At 43.6% G+C, this 22,433-nt stretch overlaps 1 protein-coding gene across 5 annotated transcripts in view; it reads right to left on the minus strand.

The window, feature by feature from the left end:
* The window catches only part of ttc7a (tetratricopeptide repeat domain 7A), a 127,412-nt gene that overhangs the window by 58,886 nt on the left and 46,093 nt on the right, over positions 1-22,433 (minus strand). For all 5 annotated transcript variants that reach the window (XR_015852473.1, XR_015852472.1, XM_088351392.1 and 2 more), the window contains exons 18-20: positions 22,142-22,254; positions 20,764-20,898; positions 13,615-13,817 (exon numbers count right to left, since the gene is read on the minus strand). Coding sequence is in view for 3 of the 5 variants with exons in the window: in XM_088351392.1 (XP_088207518.1) it covers positions 13,615-13,817; positions 20,764-20,898; positions 22,142-22,254 (451 nt within the window). In the remaining 2 variants the exon portion in view is untranslated. The remainder of the gene's footprint in view (positions 1-13,614; positions 13,818-20,763; positions 20,899-22,141; positions 22,255-22,433) is intronic.

Genomic DNA, 22,433 nt, shown 5'->3' on the forward strand with positions numbered 1-22,433 from the left:
GGGGCGAAGGAGTGTCTGGACATTCCAGGTGGCGACACGGGTCTTATGACGAAGATCGATCCGTACTCGTTGGTCGGGGGCAGGCTGGGGTCCGTTACCGTGTTGGTCAGTCCGGCTTCTTTCTCTGGTCAGTTTCGTAACAAAGTGTGTTTCTCCTGGGTGAGTTGTTAGCCCTCCGCAGGATAGTCGGTTGGTGGGGCTGCCACCTCACAGCGTACCGACACGCTGGGGTCTTTGTTTGTCTGGAACCTACCCCGGAGACCGGCCCGCCATGGGTGACCCTACCAGGAGCAAGCTCCCGACGGTATCGCTCTCCAGGGTCACTGGAACACGCAAGCCCCCTCGCCGCATCAAGGCCAGACCAGTGAAATTAAATTTGCCCCTGTGTGTAAATGTCGGCTTCCTATTCATCTTTTCCCTCAAGAAACAAGCGCGCATAAATTGTCGGGTGAATGTAGGTTGTGTTTGGTTAATGGAGTCAGACAACTAATCCGAACAATTTGGTAAATGGTACATTTTGATATTAAATTCCTGACACCTGCAACTGTCTGGATGAAGTCGAATGGAATGGGCTCCAGCAGCCCCGGGACCCTAGTGAGGATAATCGGTGCTTAAAATGGATGGATGAGTCACATATTTTCAAGGCCCACCACTACTGTATGCATTTCCCATCTAAGCCACCATATTTGTCACAGACCAGGTACGGTGACGGGACCCAATTGCGTTTGTTTTACTCAGTTTTTATTAAGAACGAGAACGGGACTTGCATCCACGATCCGATTATTCTCGCTCACGGGTAGCAGATAGCAGGAAGTGAAACTCATGTGTCGAGCGAGGGTGGTCGTTGACAGCGAGAAAAACAGGTCGATGGCCAGGGCGGAGGAGCAAAAACACAAACGGGTTCAGAAAAGAGGTCGGCAACAGGTATCAGACAGAAAATCGGGCAGGATAGAGTCGGAGATTCACAAAAAGCTTGCCTAGCTGGGAGCATAGGTTCGCAGACGATCTGACGGGTTCAATTTGGTAAACGGTACATTTTTCATATTTAATTCCCAACAACGGGGATATGAAATAGTGAAGAGCTTGGGATGTGGGTCAGATTCCTTACATAGCAACAAAGTTTGCCGGGCTTTGTGTTAGAACTCGCCATAACATTGGAACATATGAACCAACTCCTGCTGCCTTATACAGACCGCAACCAGGTGCGATCACCAATGAGAGACATGCGAACGGAAAATATGCATCATCTTAGCCTGTGGGCTGAAAACACACACTCGCTAAAGCATTTCCAAAACCCACAGCCACACCCTCATCAATCCAAAAATACGAGCAGCTAACCAGCCCTTTGAGTCACCATCTGATCGCAGCAAAAACATGTGGTCATGCCATGTGGCGCATATATATGACACGGGAGATATTTTAAAACACTTATAGCTTGTCCGAATATTGCTATTGTTGGTCGTGAAAAGTTGAACGGCCACAAGATATGAAGGTGCTAAAAGGAAGAAGTCTTAGGTACCGTTTCTAAACACCTCGACCTGGTGTGAGACACTGAAACTGAATTCATTAAAAACCAACAACAGAGGTTTGAATTGTCTTAAAAAGGAGCATTTCATATCTCAAATCTGTGTGTAAAAAGTTTAACTCCTTATTCAAAATAGTGTCATGAAGCGGAAAGGATCAGGACCCAAATGCGTGAGGTTTCTCACATAAAGCCTTTTCTTTTACGGGAAATAGGGAGTCATGCACGTTAGGCAGCAGTCCGGCGTGGAATGATAGGAAGCCAGAGGCCAACGAGATAGATACCAATTGCCCGAGCAGATATCAGACGGATGAAGTCGATACCGGACAGGACGGGACAGACAGGATTGATATCAAAACGGGATATCGAAAATAAACAGGACAAACTAGACGGGAACAAAACTGGAAACCGATATTAAACAACGGAACAGACAGGATTGATATCAAAACAGGATATTGAAATTAAACAGGACAATTAGACGGAAACGAAGCTGGAAACCGATATTAAACTGGACAAAATAAACAGGAACAATAACGGACAGGAAATATCAACAGGAAACAGGACCGAGTCGAAACCCACGTCTTGCGGGGCAGAAGTTCGTTGACGGACTGACAAAGGAAGAGTGAGAGCACTGAGCTTAAATAGACCAAAAGCCAATCTGTCAGCGAGCCGCAGCTGGCGCCACACAGGCGGGGCCAATTGGGCGCCATGGCAACCGTGACAAACAGTATAATAATAATATAGAACTGTGTCACTGTCCTAATAGTGAGTTTTCCAGTTATATCCCTTTGGTTCTTGTAACCGTCATGAATCCAAATGTAGTTACTGTATTTACTTATTTACTTCGTTTCAATGTGAGCCATTCATTTTCTCGCTATAGTCTTTACATTGTTCTAAGTGGTGTACTAGTTTACTGTTGGGAGAGAAACCTTTAGTCAATCTGTACAAAGGATTGGCATAAAGCCTGGATTTGGGGAATTCTTCACTGACTTATGTTTCATTTTTGTCAGAGCCAGCAATATTACACTACTTTGGTATATAAATAATTGTCAGCCACCTTGAAAGCATACTTGTGAAACCATCACAGCTCTGTACTCACAAGGTCAGAATTTTCTGTTTCCGTTTTTTTGCTATTAAAAAAATACCGTATTTTCCGCACTATAAGGCGCACCGGGTTATAGGGCGCACCCCCAAAAAATAGTTTTTGGTCCTATATTTTCCATACATAAGGCGCAACGGATTATAAGGCGCTTCAATGGGAACGTCGACAAAACAGTCAGATAGTTCAGTCAAACTTATTACCCCCTTAGCATTCAAGCAAATCCGGGTCGTAGACACGTGCGGATGCGGTGTCCGTATGATGTCACCAAACAAACATTTCTTAGTTTCCATTTTATTTTTTGCTGGCAACTGTGTGGACAGCAAAGTAAGAATTTGATTGTGCAAGGAAACGGGGTTCTTTACTGTGCATATGACAATAAACACTTTGAATTGAATTTAGTTTAAAAATAGACTCATCACAGAAACATCAAGATCATTCTAAAACAAGATACCGGGAAAATATAAATCCGCATAGCTCACCTAAGTTCTCTTGCAGCCTTCACGTTCAATAATGATACGTAACCATGGTCTTCTTACAACCGTGAGTGTAGTAAATCCAGGAGAGTAAAATATTCACAAATACAGAATAGTAAAACATGTTTTCTCTATGCCGTAGTGCAACCCAACTTGTGATTCACATTCATATTTTTCGGCCAATTGCCGGCTTTGTTTCGCCCCTTTAGCCTATGCGAGCCTGTAAATGATAAAAAGGATCCGCCCCCTTTACCTCCGAATAACTTTAGCCAATAGTGACTGATTCAAATGATGATTGACACATTGATTAGGAAATGAAATGCCGGTATATAAATCCCAGCATACACCACGGACGACTTCGCCTTCGGGGGAAGATCTAGTCGGCGGCTGCTTGCTTTAGTTGCAAGACTTTGCGACTTAATATTGATCCATACATAAGGCGCACTGTATTATAAGGCGCATGGTCAGCTTTTGAAAAAAATAAAGGCTTTTAGGTGCGCCTTATAGTGCGGAAAATACGGTAATTGGAACTGGTCAACTACAGCATCTAGTTTACTCGTACTGTCCCTCGACCGGGATGTAAACGAACACAAGGATGTCTGTCCTCTTTCATGAAACCGTCAGAAAAATGCTAAGCTCAGCGTACTGTATACACTACATTCATAATGTATGAAACTGAATTTCGCTGCCAGCATTCAGGTCCCAAAACTGTTAATCAAATGGAAACTTGAAAAGTATGGTAGTGCTTTAATTGTTTCTTAAAATGTACTGCCTGTGTTTTTGCTGCATTTTTAAGTCAAGGGACTATAAATGTAAATTTGCTGTACGCTATCTTTGGCACATTCGCAGAGGTGGTACTAGTGTCCAATACTAAGTTTTTTACTTTCAAATGGCACCAAATTATCTTTTTTTTAATGGATCAATGTGTTCATAAGGTGTAAACCTGACTGAAAACAGATTCACTGGAATTAGAATTCAAAAACCCCTTTTAGATAGATAGATAGAGATAGAGATAGATAGATGGAGAGAGATAGAGAGGGATAGAGCTAGAGCTAGAGATAGATGGAGATATATAGAGATAGATAGATAGAGGATAGAGGTAGAGCTAGAGCTAGAAATAGATAGATAGAGATAGATAAATAGAAATAGAGCAAGAGATAGATAGATGGAGATGGATAGATAGATAGATGGAGATAGATATAGAGATAGATATAGAGAGAGATTGATAGCGATAGATAGATAGATAGAGCTAGAGATAAATAGATAGAGATCTATAGAGCTAGAGCTTGATAGATAGAGATAGATAGAGCTAGAGCAAGATAGAGATAGATATAGAGAAAGATAGATAGAGCTAGAGATAAATAGATAGATATAGATAGATAGAGCTGGAGCTAGATAGATAGAAATAGAGGGATAGAGATAGATAGATAGATAGATAGATAGATAGATAGATAGATAGATAGATAGATAGATAGATAGATAGATAGATAGATAGATAGAGAGGGATAGAGATAGAGGTAGAGCTAGAGATCGATAGATACATAGATACTTTATTCATCCCCTTAGAGAAATTCACACTTCCAGCAGTATCCTTGTATTGAAAAATAAAATAATAAAGTAAAGATATAGAATACAAAAACACCCAATATAACGTTTTGCTATAGAGTATTTAAATAATGTGGGTTTTTACTTCCCCGGGTGGAGTTCAAGAGCCTCATGGCATGAGGAAGAAATAATCCCCTCAGTTTGTCCATGGAACAAGACTGTGACAGCAGTCTGTCGCTGAAGCTGCTCTCCGGTTTTATGACATTTTAAAAGGCAAGCCAAATTCTACGGTATGCTTTACACGACAGATGTTGTCCAACGACATCATATCCGACTGATTTTACTCAATTAAGACAAAAAAGGGAAACACAAGCCTCCAAGGTCCACTACTCTCCAATCATGTCAGCTTCATTGTGCAGGCAACAGCCAGAACCTATCTCGTTTCCTTTCTCCGTCCTCTCACCCAGAGGTGGAAAAAAAATCTGGCCGATATTCAAGGAATGCACAGAACAGAATGTACTTTTGTCGCCTAATAGCTGAAGAACATCAACCGAGAATAATCGGAATTGCCCCCCAGGCGCGGCAGAATAAATGGGCCACTGGCACATAAAGTGTCAGCGGCGCATACAGTATAAAAATACATGCAGGGAGCCTGGGCCACTCAGAAAACCTGCCACTGTGGCTTGTATTCTTGCGGGCTGATGCAAACCGCAAATATGGAAAAGGTTCCAGGTGGAAAGCCCCGCACACTGCCCCACTTAGCAGTAGGGTTGCATACCTGTCAACCTGTACGTTTTTGCCGTACAATGTACGTTTATTATGCATTTTAAGACGTGTACGACGTACCAGAAAATCTGTACGGAAAAATGCAAATTTGTCAATGATGGGTACCATCCGGTATACACCGACTATCACCAAACGGCAAATCAATCAAGTCAAACGAGTTTGCCGCGGTAGCCTCTATCTTGGTATCGTTTTTTTCGTTGCAAACTAAGCCAGCGGTTTGATGCTACTGTGCGCATGCGTCTGCCGCCTCGGATTTCATGTGATCGTTATGTAGTAGAAGGAAGTCTGTCTCTTTTTAGAGAACCGGCTTTTTCAGCTCAACTCATTAAAGAGAGCCGGCTCTCAAACGGCTCACTGGCTTTGATGCATTATATTACGAATTATTATGTTGTATAAAGAAGTTGGGGAAAAAAAGGAAGGAAAAAAGAAGTATATAAAAAAAAAAAAAAACAAGAACAACATATTTTATAATACACACAGAGTAGTTCTTCAATGAATGTACAAGGGACACTGGTGGGAATCAGAAGATCCAACAGGGTTAAGAACAACTGGACTAAACGTTTTAAGTTACAGCCCTACTTAGCAGCCAAAAAGCAAGGCTGTGTCCATTCAGCAGACACCTCCATTAAGATGTCTATGGTGCAATCCAAAACACAAAGGCACTTATTGGGGGAACTCTTTTGTTTTAGTAGTGCCTACCTAAGATCAAAGAGGCGCCGCAACAAGCGGCAGCCTTTCCGGCAGCTCTGTGTTATTTCGCTCTTTTTGTGATTTATTGTTTTTATTGTCTGCTTCTATCTTCGGTATTTTTTTGTCCCGTTTGACAACTACACTTTAGATTACTTTCTATCCTATGGACATGGGTTTTAACGCACAAAAATGCGTTTATTCGAGGAATCAACTCCTTGCCCTGAAGAATTCTCGTGCCGGCGTGATGAGGGGGCCCTATCGTGGATGCAGAGCTAGCTAAGCTGCTAGCGCCAATAAAAGTCTTCGGTACTGTCCGTAATCATGGTAAATGTAAACTCTCTACCAAATAAGACTGACGAACTGGCTGTGCTAGTGAAAAACATCAAAGCTCACAGGGAGTGCAGTTTGCTGTGTTTTACGGAAACGTGGCTCATGTCTAGCATCCCGGACGCTAACGTGGAGATACCCGGAGCTACCCGGACCGGAGCTATCCGGAGATACCCGGCTTCAGCGCTGTTAGGGCAGACAGAGACACGAAAGCCTGCGGGAAGCGGAGAGGAGGCTGACTCGCTATCTACGTGAACAGGAGGTGGTGTAACCCTGGGCACAAAGATTTCCATCTGCCGCAGGGACGTCGAACTTTTGGACTAGCGTGTCACGTCATCCACTCCGCTGTGGCTAAACTACAACAGAGCACCCCAGGGCATCCTGTTAATATATTAATAAACACAAAAGAGACTGCTGGAAGTGTGAATTTCCCTACGGGGATGAATAAAGTATCTATCTATCTATCTATCTACCATGACATGAGACAAAATCCACACACATCTGCTCTGTGAGACATACAGAATGGGACCCTGCCAGCTGGCCTTGTTTCAACATTTCACCGCTGGGGATTGGCTTTAGCACAGGCCAAATATGGATGAGACGTGACTACGCAACTGCACTTCGGCACACAAACGCAACACAAACACACCCAAGCATGCAATCAGAGCATACACACAAGCCTTATGTGGTCACAAGAAAACCCATGCTTAAGTCAAAGTGGTATCAGCCAGCACATCGACGGTAACCATGGCGACGAGTCGACTGGCATGTGTGCGGGGGCGAACGTGTGGAGTGGGCACAAGTGATTTCAGGAACGTTCCTCGCCAGTTATTCCGCCGGGATGGCAAGGAAGAGTTCAAAGTTCACAGGGGCAGCCGATTATCTGTGCATCGCTCGGAGAGCAGACGGGGAGAGGGATCGGCGGTCCGGGAGTGGGCAGAAGAGAGCGGAAACGAGAGAGTGAGGGGTGATGAGGACAAAGTCACAAATGTTCTATTTTTATGAATCACGGAATATTTTGACCACTTGTGACTGAAGTATTTTAAAATAATTGGACTGATGTATTTTTCAAGCACACCTCTGATTCATCGCAGCATCCCGGACACCCGGTCTGATGCCAAGATTATAATTCAAGCGTCTGTCACCTAAAGTCTTGATGACTATATTGGACTACTCTTCGGTCCCCTGATGTCTAGCATCAAAGTTTTGCAGATGGTGCAAATTGCTGCAGCGAGGCTTTTAACTATGACAAGAAAGTTTGATCATATTATTTTAGCTTACCTGCACAAGCACTAGTCAAATTAAGATGGGATTTTAAAGTTCTAATGGTAACTTACAAAATTTTGCATGGACTGGTTATCTTTCCGATTGAATTGCCCCCCTATGATTCTTCTTGGAGCCCTAGCTCGGAAAAGCTGGTCTCCTAGTTGTGCGTCCGTCTAAATGCCGTGACTTGTTCTCAAAAACTGCTCTTAGCATTGACAAATGTAATATCACCCAAAGTGACTCAGTCAAAAATGTAGGTGTCATATTTGACCCCGATCTGTCCCGTCAAAAACACGTGAAGAATATTACTAAAACAGCTTTCTTCCATCTTTGCAACATTGCTAAAATTCGCCCTATGCTGTCTCAGTCGGATGCGGAGATTATAATTCATGCGTTTGTTACTTCCCCTCTCGATTACTGTAATGCACTACTCTTCTGTCATGATTCCGTATTCAGAGCACCTGCGACTGCTTAATTGGCCCTGAGAGCTGATTGGCTGATGAACTCCTTTTAAACCCCCGGCTTTCAAGAGATCCCTGTCAGATCGTTGTGCTAACCGTTGCTCCCAGCTCGGCAAGCTCTCACGTTCAGACTCTGTCCCTGCTCTGTTTTCTATGCCTGTTACCCGTTGCCAACCTGTTTCTGGACCTGACTCTGCACCGTTTTGCCTTCCCGTTTTTCAAACTGTTTTGCCCCGCTACCTGCCTGACTCCTGTTGCCGACCTTGTTTCCGAACTTGACACCGCCCTTGCTCTCCAGTCCCGGTTAACGACTTGTATTTCCTGCCTGTCTTCGACCCTCCCCGCTCGACACGGAAGTGCTACTTCCGTGTCTCCTGCTACCCTTGTCCGTCGATCCTCGGATCATGGAAGAAAGACCTTCTCTCCCTCTTAATAATAAAAACGAGCGCTATTGGTTCCTGTGTCTGTTTCTGGTTTGTGACATCATCGGTCTCCTAAAGTCCAAAATCAAGAGCCTTCAGCCGGTACAAAATGCTGCAGCGAGGCTTTTAACTAAGACAAGAAAGTTTGATCACATGACTTCGATTTTAGCCAACCTGAATTGGCTCCCTGTTAGCTCAAGATGTGATTTTAAGGTTCTGTTGACTAGTAATTCCAAGTGCCAAGAAGTAATCAGCAGAATTGAAAACGTTCTCCATTCAGGCCGCGCTCCCATGCAATGCTGATATACATTCTGCAAGTGTTTAAATCTATCTCAAAATACACTTACATTCTATAACCTATAAGTGACAATGACCTCATACTTTTGTCTTCTTGTCCGTGAGGGAGAAGGACAAGACTGGATGTTACAAAATGCTGTCATGATTACTGATGCGGGGCACCTGAGTCTGCTCCTTTGGCACCAACTGCCTCGGACGCTGATTGGCTGCCTGTCACTTTTTAAACCCCCCGTCTTCTTGTCACCGGTTGTCAGTCCGTCTGTGAACCTTAGCTTACGCTAGGCAAGCTCTTCGACCCTGACTCTCTCCTGTTCTGATTCCTGTCTGTTTCCTGGCTCAGACCCCGTTTTCTGATTTCGACCACAATTTTGGCTCCCTCGTCCCGGCTACCGATCTGTTTTTTTCTGCTCTCGACACGTCTTCGCTCGCCACGGAAATACCACTTCCGCGTCTGAGCAACCTACTCTCCGCGACTAGCAATCCACTTATCCTTTCCCTTCTTCCCAATAAAAGAGAAACGCACGCAAGTGGGTCCTGTCTCCGTTCCGGTCCTGACAAGTGCATGCATTCCAAACAGTAAGGTCGGACCAAATGTACGTCATCATCTAGAACACAGGTGTCAGACATGCGGCCTGCGGGCCAAATCAGGCCCGCTAAGGGATTGAATCCGGCCCGCGAGACAACACTCAGAGAAGCGCAAGAGAAAAACAAGCTGCAGGTTGAAATATGTCAACTTGATGTTGCCAAAGCCAGGTGCCTCTCACAAAGACACTGGACTTGTATTTTCTCTCTCTCTCTCTCTCTCTCTCTTATTTTTCTCCCACTCAGTCTCTGTCTCTTTCATTCTCTGTGTCTCTCTTTTTCTCTTCCTTTGTTGCTCTTTGTCTCTTTCTCTCTGTCTTTTAACCTCTTTTGCTCTAACTTCTTTTCCTTTTCTCTCTTTTGTCTTTCTCTCTTCATACCCTTCGTGCTTTCTTTTCTCTTTTCTCTCCTTCTGTCTTTCTACTTCTCTTTGGATTTCTTTCTTCCTCTCCCTTTCTTTTGCCCTCTCTCACAACTTTTTATCTTTTGTCTTTCACACTATCTCCCTCTCTCTCTTTTTCTTTATTTGTCCCGCTCTCTCTCCTTTTCCCTCCCTCTTTCTCTTAATTCTTTGTCTCTTTTTCTTTCTCTTTAATCTGCTAGTCCGGCCCCCGACAGAATGTTTGTTCTATCGTGTGGCCCCCGAGTTAAAATGAGTTTGACACCCCTGATCTAGAACCTTCTGCATCAGTCAAGAGTATGGATATTTTGTATTTACCTATATTTGAAGTGTATGTTGACTGTGTATTGTCTGTTGATACACTTGCAACATCCATTTAAGCATGGTCATTCTGGAAGGGGGATTATCTCGTGTGCAACCCATTTATGAAAGTTTCTTTATTTTCCTCATCCTGATGATTTTGAGTTTTTCCTTGCCCTCATGTACCGTAAATTCTGGACTATAAGCCGCTACTTTTTCCCCAAACGTTCAACCCTGCGGCTTATTCAGTGATGCGGCCAATTTATGTAACTTTTCTAACAGCCGCCAGCGGCGCTCGAGTACAAAAGGTAAGATTTAAACCGGTGGAACATATGCGCCCAGGAAGACTGCAACTTCTTAGCTTGTGCACAAATTAAATTAGCGTAGACATATCCTCATCGTGCAATTTGCAAAAAGAAAGGCACATGACGTAGCTATCAAGCTAAAAGCAAACGAGCAGTCCGATAAAGAAGGAAACAGAGCTACTGCACGTAGACTTCATTTTGAGAGCGTGTTGCTAGCGTGTTTTTGAATAAGGGAGCGTGGGACGACGTCTATATGTCAAAGTCTCTTTCCCATTCAGGGGAAGGCGACTTTGATGACGTGGCATCTACAAGTACGGTATGTTTATTTAACAGGCTTGTTTACTGTGTTGCGAGCGTGTTTCTAGTAGCGTTTTGCTACCCTTCACAGGCGCGGTTTGGGATGAAAGTTATAATATTATAATTAAAGCTTTGAAAACTCTCTCGGTGTACCGTCTTTCTTTGTAAATATGTGTAACCGATGTATAATATGTATTTGCACCTGTATATTTTTGTAATGTATTTATTTGAGACACTTATTAAAAAAGAGGGGCGGAGCAAACGCGGGCTGACGGGAAGTGGGGTAAAGGTGAGTGAGACCTGTTGTCGCGGCGGACAATAGTGCATATATATTTTTCCCACCCTTAACTTTGGAAATATAGACTTTTTTTCCATGGATTAGTTTCAACGGGCACCCGGACTCTGCAGGTCTGCATCAAACCTTAAGTACCGGTATCATTTACTGTTCATTTTGCCGGATGTGGTTTTTGGACTGTGTACTTTATATTCAGTTACAATCGCGGTACTCAAAGCCGGGTTTGGGCTAATTTTGTGATTGTGTTGCATGTTTTGATGTGGGCGCATGCGGCTTATATACAGGTGCGGCTTGTCTAAGTACAAAATCGTTTTTCCTCTGAAAATGTGGTGGGTGCGGCTTATAATCCGGTTGCGCTCTATAGTCCGGAATTTACGGTAGGTTTCAGATCAGGGGATGTTGTAATGTTGGTTCTTGCACCACTTCGAGACCTTTTGTGATTAAGGGCTGTACAAATAAACATGACTTCACTTTGCTTTAAGTTTGAAAATGAATATCCTCAAAAATTGATATCCTGAATGCAAACGGGCAGAGAATACTGGCCAGAAGTTGTTTACGGTGTGAGCGACTAAAAACACACCCTTCTGTCTTTCTTTTTGCTTTTTTGAGTCTTACTGTTATGCAATATCTCATTATACAGTACACCACTACTGGCCTAATTGTTGAATTTCATAATTTATTCAGAGGCCTGATTTTCCCTTTGATGTTATCTAAGTTGCTCAGTACAAATAAAAACAAAGCTATGTTTTTAATTGCTATACTATATTGTGAGTTTGCTGTGCAAGGGAAACTCATTCGGGGATTTGTTAGTTGGGAGATGTTGATATATTTATCACCAGTTCATTCAAGAGTATTTCCCCCGTCTTAAGATCTGATGTGTTCTCAATAATTTCCTAAAGTTCTTCGATTGAAGTAAAAAATTAAAAAAGCAAACGTTGAACTTTGAACTGGAAGAAACTGCAGAATTGGGTTAAACATCAGCCTAATCATGACGTTAGCAACTACCCCCACGGGGTCTAAATTAAAATCTTAATTTTTTCCCCAAAAACAAAAAGGCAGAGGTGGAAAATGAGAAGCACTCATTAGTAAAAAAGAAAGAAAGAGACCCACACAGGAATTTGGCCCTTAGAAAGCACAAAGGCAAAGCTAACCTTAAGGAAAAACAATACAAGGATGAATACATTTTAAAAAAAACCAGCTAAAATGAAAGCTAACCAATCTCATCTCATTAGCTGCACCGCTTATCCTCAGTAGGGTCGCGGGGGTGCTGGAGCCCATCCCAGCAATCATCGGGCAGTGGGCAGGGGACACCCTGAAGTGGTTGCCAGCCAATTGCAGGGCACACGGGGACAGACAACTCACTCGCTCATTCACACCTAGGGACAATTTGGACCGGCCAATTCACCTGAAATGCATGTTTTTTGAATGTGGGAGGAAACCGGAGTGCCCGGAGGAAACCCACGCAAGCACGGGGAGAACATACAAACTCCGCACAGGAAGTCTGGATCTGGATTTGAACCCACGCAGGAGGTTCCCATGACATGAACTGTGCCGCACATGCGCTAACCACTGCGCCGCCGTGCTGCCAATCTAATTAAGCCAAAATTATGAGCTTACCTTTGAATTTCAATGGATATAATGTTTGGTTTACCAATCGAAAAATATGTACGTTTTCTATCTTGAGCAGCAACTCGATTAGTTTTGATAGTTTGAGAATAGGGCAGCACGGCGGCGCAGTGGTTAGCGCGTGTGCGGCACAGTTTTGAGGTCATGAGATCGAAACTCCTGTGTGGAGTTTGCATGTTCTCCCCGTGTTTGCGTGGGATTCCCCCCAGGCTCTCCGGTCTCCTCCCATATTCCAAAACCATGCATGTCAGGTTAATTGGCCGGTCCAAATTGTCCCTAGGTGTGAATGAGCGAGTGAATAGTCTGTCCCTGTTTGCCTTGCGATTGGCTGGCAACCAGTTCAGGGTGTCCTCTGCCCACTGCCCGAAGATAGCTGGGATGGGCTCCAGCACCCCCGCGACCCTACTGAGGATAAGCGGTCCAGATAATGGAGGGATGGATAGTTTGAGAATATGTATTCATAAAGTTGAACAAGAGAAAAAAAACAGAACAGCTGGTTAATTCTTAATTTGTTTCTGTCATACACCCAAAGATAAACAAACACAAGATAATAACCCGAAAATAAAATGACTTTTAAACCCAATTTGAAGACATGATGTTACGGTTTGGAGAAATTATCACTCCTTTCCATATTTACCGGTAATTTGTAACAATAACTGCTGTTTTCTTTATGTACAGCAGGTACACATAAAAAACAAGAGCCTCAGAATTGTACCTTGTGGAACACCCATATTTTACCTGGGAATTTATTCCTTACAAATTTACCTAACCACTTAGATTTTGCTCGACATAAGTTAGTAAAAAAGCAATTAAACTGTAAATCACACAGACTAAGCATGCTGCATTGCAAATATTATGACTCAGTTGAGCGTCATAGAACCCTAAGACCGGAACCTGGGTTGAAAAACATTTACTTACCATGTGCACTAGTATGCTTTCGCCAGTAGGGTGTATGGCCAGGGCTTCATCGTAGAGATTCTTCGCTTCCTCGACTTGACCCCTCAGCTCGGCGATGCGGCCCCTCTGCAGCAACACAGAGGGCGAGTTGGGGAAGAGTGTGCTGGCCTCGGCTATGCAAAACTGGGCTTCTTTCAGTCGCCCGTCCTCCATGAACAATTCCCCTGCACACACAAACAAGTACAACCTCACTGCAGCATGTTAAAAAAATAAAGATTCGGGAGTTAAATTACAAATGAATTTACATAACCTACTAAAGTTCAAACACATAAGACTCACGCACACACACACTAGAGCAGCGACGCAAGGCCTGGGAAGTTATGGAACTGTTGCCTAAATAAGGCCATCACGTAGTAAAGCCGGCTGCCTGTGGGACCTTGAGGCAAACCCCCAGACGGTAAGCGAGTAAATCAATAAAAAAAGAAAAAAAAGGCATGAGCGAAAGTTCATTGAGACATCACATATGATATATGGCAGAAATATTCTCAGAGCGAACAACAACATCCAAGCAAGCTTCAACTCTTCACCTCGAAACAATAAGAGCTCTATACGGCGAGTGTGGTTCAGGGAGAACCGAGGTGAACCGTGTTGTGCAAATATCATGCACGCTTCTTGCTCCTGAAGGCTGTGTGCACTCATCTGTGCATTTAGCAGGTGCTCTATTGTTGTTTTTTTCTACCCACAATCATTTTCACAGTAAAATACAAAGGAGAATTTATAGTTATTGACATTTTGCCTTGGAAACCGGAAATTATGATTTGCTCATGTCTTTAAATTGAGATAAGTCACAGGAGGTCAACAATTCAGAGTGGAATGTTGGGAATGGTAAAATAATAATAATAATAATAATAATAATTTCCTTTGTATTGTCATTCTTTGTAACAATGTACACAGAACGAAATGTCGATACATCTGACCCGTTGTAGCGAGTCGATGCAGCCGCAGCCAGAGGGCGCCGCCATTATACCAATTAGGTATGTCTCGGTCGAGGCGCGAACCAGCGACCTCCCAGTCTCAAAGCGGGCACACTACCATCAGGAAGTCAGCCTTCAATAAAACTATATGTCGAAGTGTCCTTGGGCAAGACACTGAATCCCTAATGCCCCCAATAAGCAGGTAGGCGCCTTGCATGGCTGACTCCCTATTGGTGTGTGAATGTGAGTGTAAATGGGTAAGTGTGAAGCACATTGTAAAGCGCATTGGGAGGTCTTCATGTCACAGACCAGGAACGGAGACAGGACCCAATTGCATTCGTTTTACTCAGCTTTATTTAGAATGAGGAAAGGGCTGGCACCAACGATCCGGTGATCGTCGGTCACGGGTAGCAGATAGCTGGAACGCGGAATTGGCTCTTCAGTATCGAGCGAAGGTAGTCGTTGACAGCGAGAAAAAACGGGTTGATGGCCAGGGCAAAAACATAAACGGGTCCAGAAAAGAGGTCGGCAACGGTAATCAGACGGAAAACAGGGCAGGACAGAGTCAGAGAGTCACAAAAGCTTGCCTAGCGGGGAGCATAGATTTGCAGACAATCTGACGAGTGTTTTCAGGAAGGCAGGAACCGGTGATCGTCGGTCACGGGTAGCAGATCGCTGGGAACGCGGAAATGGCACTTCCGTGTCGTGAGCGAGGAAAAAACAGGTCGAATCCCGGGCAGAGGAGCAAAAACATAAAAGGGTCCGGAAAAGAGGTCAGCAACAAGAATCAGACGGAAAACAGCGCAGGATAGGGTCAGGGGTCACAAAAGCTTGCCTAGCATGTAGCGTAGGTTCGCAGACGATCTGACAAATGATGACAGAAGGTGGGGGTTTAAAAAGAGGCGGGGAGCCAATCAGCGCCCAGGGCTGTTGGCGCCAAGGAACGGGCACAGGTGCCTCGCATCAGTAATCACGACACTTATTGACTTGAAAAGCGCTATATATGCAGACTATTTACTGTGTAGAAATTCTCAGCACACAGATAAGATAAGCAAAAGGATTGACACAATAAGTAACTATCATCTCATTTGCTGCACCGCTCATCCTCAGTAGGGTCGCGGGGGTGCTGGAGCCCATCCCAGCAATCATCGGGGAGTGGGCAGGGGACACCCTGAACCGGTTGCCAGCCAATCGCAGGGCACACAGGGACAGACAACTCGCTCGCTCATTCACACCTAGGGACAATTTGGACCGGCCAATCCACCTGAAATGCATGTCTTTGGAATGTGGGAGGAAACCGGAGTGCCCGGAGGAAACCCACGCAAGCACGGGGAGAACATACAAACTCCGCACAGGAGGTTCCCAAGACCTTAGAACTTTGCCGCACACCCGCTAACCACTGCGCCGCCGTGCTGCCCAGTAACTATAATATTAGAAGAAATTACTTTGACTTTCTTCCATCCACACACACCCATTTGAACCCAATAGTGTACGATAAACATGCTTGTTGTTAAACTGCTGTTTTGTACCTCCTCCTTCTTTCTGTGAGGAGGTGAACTAATGATAAATTGCGACCCTGTCTGCTATGGAGCCATGAAACAAAAAACTAGACCTTGCATCAGGGACCGCTAACTGTTAATTAGCCATTAAAAGTTTGTGACTGTTCAGAAATAAGGAAGAGGAAAAGTATGAGTGAAAGATCTTTTTCCTGTGCTAGTTTTACTGCCGTTCTTAAATATCTGGGATTTTATCCTGGGATTAACATTTGGATTTTTTTCCAAACTATGTAAGGACTTTACCAAGCAGCACCAGTACTTGGATGTGAAGTAAAACACATAATAAACAAATGAACTATATATTTTTAATTAAATAAGGATAAACATCTCTTTAGGTCTGCGATTGGCTGGCAACCAGTTCAGGCTGTCCCTGCCCACTGCCCGATGATTGCTGGGATGGGCTCCAGCACCCCCGTGACCCTACTGAGGATAAGCGGTGCAGCTAATGAGATGAGATCTCTTTAGGTGCCTATAACAAAGGTAACTGCACACATGTGCTTCAATGTGAACAGAAACATTTCCATCTTGTTACATTTGGTGGTGGACCCAAACGCCAGAAGCATCACAAGGTGCTCGAAAAGATGGCATTCAGTAACAAAATCATCAAAAAAGTAACGAACACAAAGTTACGGAGGCTGCAGCAACGAGACGGCAAAACGTCCTTGCTGGAACAGGGAGTGTCTAGGCAGAGAGTAAAAGTGACCGGAGACTCTCCATGCATCTGGGGCAAGAATCGGATTCAGCCAAGGACTCTCCTTGCAACTGGGGCAGGAAGACGAAGCGCCCAGTGCCCTCCTACCAGCCCAGACAGGGAGTTGAAGCAGTCAGGGAGTCTCCCTGCAGCTGGGGAGGGAGCCGAAGCGCCCCGGAATTCTCTTTGCAACTGAGGACTTTCCTCTCATTTGGGGTTAGGGAGCCGAAGCGGCCGAGGACTATCCTCGCAGTTAGGGTGCTTGCAGCTATGTCCGTTCATTGTGCGGTCATTATGGTGGGATTTGCGATGGAGCCAAATGCAGGGAGCAGGAAGCATTGCAAGTTGCTCAAAAAAGATTCCATTTAATCTCAAAATCATCAATAAAACAACAAGAAAACACATCCAAACCTCAGACACCATGATGGAACTGCAAATGGTATTAATGGTGGAGAGTGATGCAATATGAAAATGACCCCACGGTGGATGCTGTTCAAAATGTCCTTATGAAGGGTCAGGCTAATTAGGGACGGGTGTGTTGGGATTGGACACGCCTTTCTCAATTACAAACGGATTCGGCGCCCTTTGGTGGACGGAGGCCAGAATACATCTCTCCTAATTCCCTCTAAAATCAGCACTCATGAAACACATAGTGTACCATTCATGAGTCCGTCTATAAGATTGGTGCATAAAAAATACATTTTAAATAAAATGAGGTTATCCTGATGGGAGTCATTGCACACCTACTGCAACCTAGTATATCTATTTTTAAGTTTAAATAGTTAGTAGACTTCATTTTGCCCTTTAGTTTGCACCAAAAACAAACCCTATTGGGAACCGCTCATAATTCGTCATCTCTGTCAAAGTCCAGTTGAAGAGAAACATTCCTAAGAATTACTAGCGTCCGCACCGTGCGTCACTGTTTGCATGAGGGGTTTTTTTTGGGTGATAAAAATGTTGTTTTTGTCCCTAACATAGATTACACGGTAAAAGTTGAGCCTTAGTTCCATCAGACAAGAATAGACTTTTCAAAGTGGCTCTGAAAATTCAGCTCATTTTTAAGTACTATTGTATTTGTGTTATTCATCAACGTAAACAAGATCAAAACATAGTAAAATAAGAAAAAGAATAACGAAAATGAACATTTTATGGGTTATTGGGGTGAAAAATGCAAAACATTTGCAGTATACTACAATTTGTTGAATACTACTTAACATAACTTGTTGGTTTCATCTTATGGTACAGTATTTTGAATAAATACCAAACTACTGTATATTCTGCACTATAAGGCACACCCCCAAAAAATAGTTTTCTGTCATATATTTTCCATACATAAGGCGCACCAGACTATAAGGCGCTACAGCGGGAACGTCAACAAAACAGTCAGATAGTTCAGTCAAACTTATAAACCCCTTAACATTCCAATGGCTCGCAAAGAAGCAAATATGTGTCTCAGACACGTAGGGACACGGTGTCTGTACGATGTCACCAATCACTCAGATGTGTCATTCCACATATCATTAGGAAGGTTAGACTCTTGGGATTCAATAAATAACAACCATTTTTTAGTTTCTATTTTCTTTTTCTCTGGCAACTGTGTGGACAGCAAAGTAAGAATTTCATTGTGCTGGGAAACGTGATTCTTTACTGTGCATATGACAATAAACACTTTGAATTGAATTGAAATTAATTTAAAAATAGATTCAGCACAGAAACATCAAGATTAGTTTGATAAAACAAGATACTGGGAAAATATAAAGCTGGGGTAGCTCACCAAAGTTGTCTAGCAGCCATCACATTCAGTAATAATACTCAACCATGGTCCTCTTAACTCCAACCGTGTAAAATATTTACATATTCCAAAACACGCAATAATGCCGACAAATAAAGAAGCGTCTCTGCAACGATGGACATTGCTTGTTACTAGCTATTTTTTTACAGAATAGTAAAAATGTTTTCTCCAGGACGTAGAGCAACCTAACTTGTGTTTCACATCTTTTCGGCCAATTGCGGGCTTTGTTTTGCCCCACTTTAGACTATGCGAGCCTTTAAATGCTAAAAAGGACCCGTCTTCTTTCCCTCCGAATAACTTGAGCCAATAGTGACCAATTCAAATGATGATTGACACATTGGTCAGGAAATGAAACGCCGGTATAAATATCCCAACATACACCGTGGACTACTTCTCCTGCAGGGGAAAATTTAGTCGGCGGCTGCTTGCCTTAGTTGCAAGACCTTTCGACTCAATATTAATCCATGTCACGGTTGCCAGGGCGCCCAATTGGCCCCGCCCATGGACACCAGCTGAAACTCGTTGACAGATTGCTCCCTGTCACTACTTAAACGCTGTCCTGTGAGTCGCCTTTTGTCGGAGCGTCTGCGTTTTGACACGTTTAGCCCTGAGTTTTTGCTCCTGTTTGGTTCTTGTCCCGATCTGTTTGATTTTGACCACTTCCGCGTTCCGAGGAATCGACTACCCGCGACCAACGATCTCTGGATCTAGTGTGCGCTCCTTTATTTTCTTTCCAATAAACTGTGAGTAACGTTACACGAGTGGGTTCTGTCCCCTGCTTTCTGTCCTGGTCCTGACAAATCCATCCTGTATCATAAGGTGCATGGTCAGCTTTTGACAAAAATAAAGGCTTTTAGGTGCGCCTTATAGTGCAGAAAATACGGTAATAATTATTTATTAAACTTGGGTGTGTAGACTTTTTAATACTCTCTTTTTCATGCTTGACCCTACGACTACACACGTTATTCAATCCATGAAAAGCTTGTGTGTTCTATGTTTTTGGCATCTAAACTCACTACCAGTTTTTCCTGTTTTCTGCCATGCTTGTCTTTATCATTGGCCACTTTTGTGTACTGTGAAATCTATTGTATTCTGTTAACCAGCCCTTTATCAATCCGTCAACATTTTTATCTTCAATAAATCCTCTGGATTAGGGTTTACTGCTCTACTTCCTACACCGGGTAAAATGGTAACCCATTTGATTCATTGATTTGCTAGTTTTTTTCCCGTCAGGGTCACTTCAGGTGAAACATATCATACATGCTGGATTGGTTACCAGTCATTCTCATATGACAATCAAAAACACATTATATTCTTGGGAAGGTGGAGACAGAGGGAATGGGCAACCACCTAAAAAGCTACAAGGTTGACAACTTAGGGCGGCTCAAGAGGTAGAGCACTCGTCTTGGGATCAAGAGATCGCAGTTTGAATTCCGGCTCCTCCGTGTTACATGTCGAAGTGTCCTTGAGTAAGACACTGAACCCCTAATGCCCCCAATAAGCAGGTTAGCGCCTTACATGGCTGCACGGCCGCTATTGGGAAATGTGAAGCACATTGTAAAGCGCTTTGGGAAGTCATTGACTTGAAAAAACGCTATATAAATGCAGATCATTTCATTTCATTTAACAGCATGCTTGATGGGGTTGAAATCAGTTCATTTTGGAAAACAATCTGATACTGTGAACTATGCAATGTGTAGTAACCTCCCACTGTCTAATCAATTGTTAAATGACATCACCAGCTCTATCTAGTATTTTATTTTAATAAGGAGCTGCTGCGGCGGCGCAGTGGTTAGCGCGTGTGCGGCACAGTTCTAAGGTCTTGGGAACCTCCTGTGTGGGTTCAAATCCAGCTACCGGACTTACTGTGCGGAGTTTGTATGTTCTCCCGGTGCTTGCAAGGTTTCCTCCGGGCACTCCGGTTTCCTCCCACATTCCAAAGACATGCATTTCAGGTGGATTGGCCGGTCCAAATTGTCCCTAGGTGTGAATGAGCGAGCGAGTTGTCTGTCCCTGTGTGCCCTGCGATTGGCTGGCAACCAGTTCAGGGTGTCCCATGCCCACTGCTTGCTGGAATGGGCTCCAGCACCCCTGCGACCTTACTGAGGATAAGCGGTGCTGCTAATGAGATGAGATGAGAAGGTGCTGCTGTAATACCTGCTTGCAGCCAGATACATTCAAGAGTAGTCCAAATGTATGCGGGTCCTTGGCGTTGCATGGAGCTGATATCTGACACTTCCGAGAACGCCGCTTCCAGACGGGATGCCGCAACTGACGATGGGCTCATTGAACCTGAAAATATGAAGTGAAGTCCAAATATGATTTGATTACATTTTTAGATAGACAGGAATAGCTTGAAATGAGGGTGTTGAATCTTTTGCATATCAAATATCGAAATAAAAGTCAAATTTCAATTCCCATCTCCAACAGAGAGAGCAGCAGAAAGCAGAATCCAGTACTATTTTTTCCTTTTACTTAGTCAGCAATCTAAGACAGGCATGTCAAACTGAATCTCACGAGAGCTGCAGCTAAGCGTGTTCTAGGGATTTCCTTTTCGACTCACACCTGATTCATTGGAAAACTGTTCAGAAACCAGATAAACAATGCTGTTGACTGGATCCACCAATCTTCAGGAAAGGAAACCTCTAAAACATGCAGATCTTTGGCCATGATGACTGGATTCTGATACATCTGATCTAAAAAGATAATAACATAAAGGTAGCTAGCGCTAGCGCCAATTAACGATTTTGCACACCACAAGAAAAAAACAAACAACAAAGTACTTCTCTGAATGACTGCGTAGAGTAATCAACGTTTGGTCATAATGTCGTTTTGCTATGTCAGAAAATGATCAATGTCAAAACATGTGAGGTAAATATTGTGTTTTAAGTCAATCACATAGATATGTTATTTGACTGATACTGGAGGAAGTTGAGGTTGGGCAAGGGGCCGTTAGCTTGCTTTTGTGCATCAAAAGTTGCCGTGACCACTCCCCCACAGGGGGTCTGCCCCTCCCAGGAGACTGGAACCCAGAGCTGGTACACGTTTCACCTCCTCTTTTACCTACCCACTTCGTCTTGTTTACCTTTCCTTCAACTTTCTCCTTCTTTGACAAAGGCAAGGGAACGATTCTTCCCTAGGAATTTGGAACATGCTTTCTACTTAGCATTTACTTTAGTATGTCACAAGTTGTGGTTAAGAAAGATGACAAATGAAGACATACATTAATGTAGATATTCCAAGTAATTAATTAAGATTATCCTCAGTGTATTGTTTAGAAGTAAGCAAAACTAACACACCACATTTTCTGGCAATTGGCACATTGACATTGAAGCACAGGAGCACATGCTGGGCTTCCTTGCTTTTTAGATCTCCCACTGAGGGTGATTTGAAGCATAACAATTTCCCATGGCCTCCACAGACTCGCAGGCTGCACTGAAAAAGGGTGGTCGCCACACACACCCCCGTGAGCCACCAGTTACTTAAATTTGGTAGAAGCTACAAACAGAAGATAGAACATTTACAGAAGGCATACCAGTAGAGGCATCTTTGAAGTCAGGGAGAGTGAGGTGAATGGATGTTTTACGAAGTCCAGGGCTAGCATCCGGCTTCTCAACTACAGGTATACTGCTACTGTCATCAAGCTCACTGGAACACATTGATATGACCTTATGACCAGGGTTGGGTAGGGTTGCTTTAACTTGATTACTTTCAATTACTTTTGGATGACTCCAATACCAAATATGCTAAAAAAAGACAAAAGAAACTAAATATGAATAAAATGACTAAATGGAACTGTCATGTCCTGCACGGTCGTCATGGTACCC

This window comes from Urocampus carinirostris, chromosome 13, assembly GCF_059441175.1.
Source record: "Urocampus carinirostris isolate Australia breed hairy pipefish chromosome 13, RoL_Ucar_1.0, whole genome shotgun sequence".
Taxonomy (NCBI): domain Eukaryota; kingdom Metazoa; phylum Chordata; class Actinopteri; order Syngnathiformes; family Syngnathidae; genus Urocampus; species Urocampus carinirostris.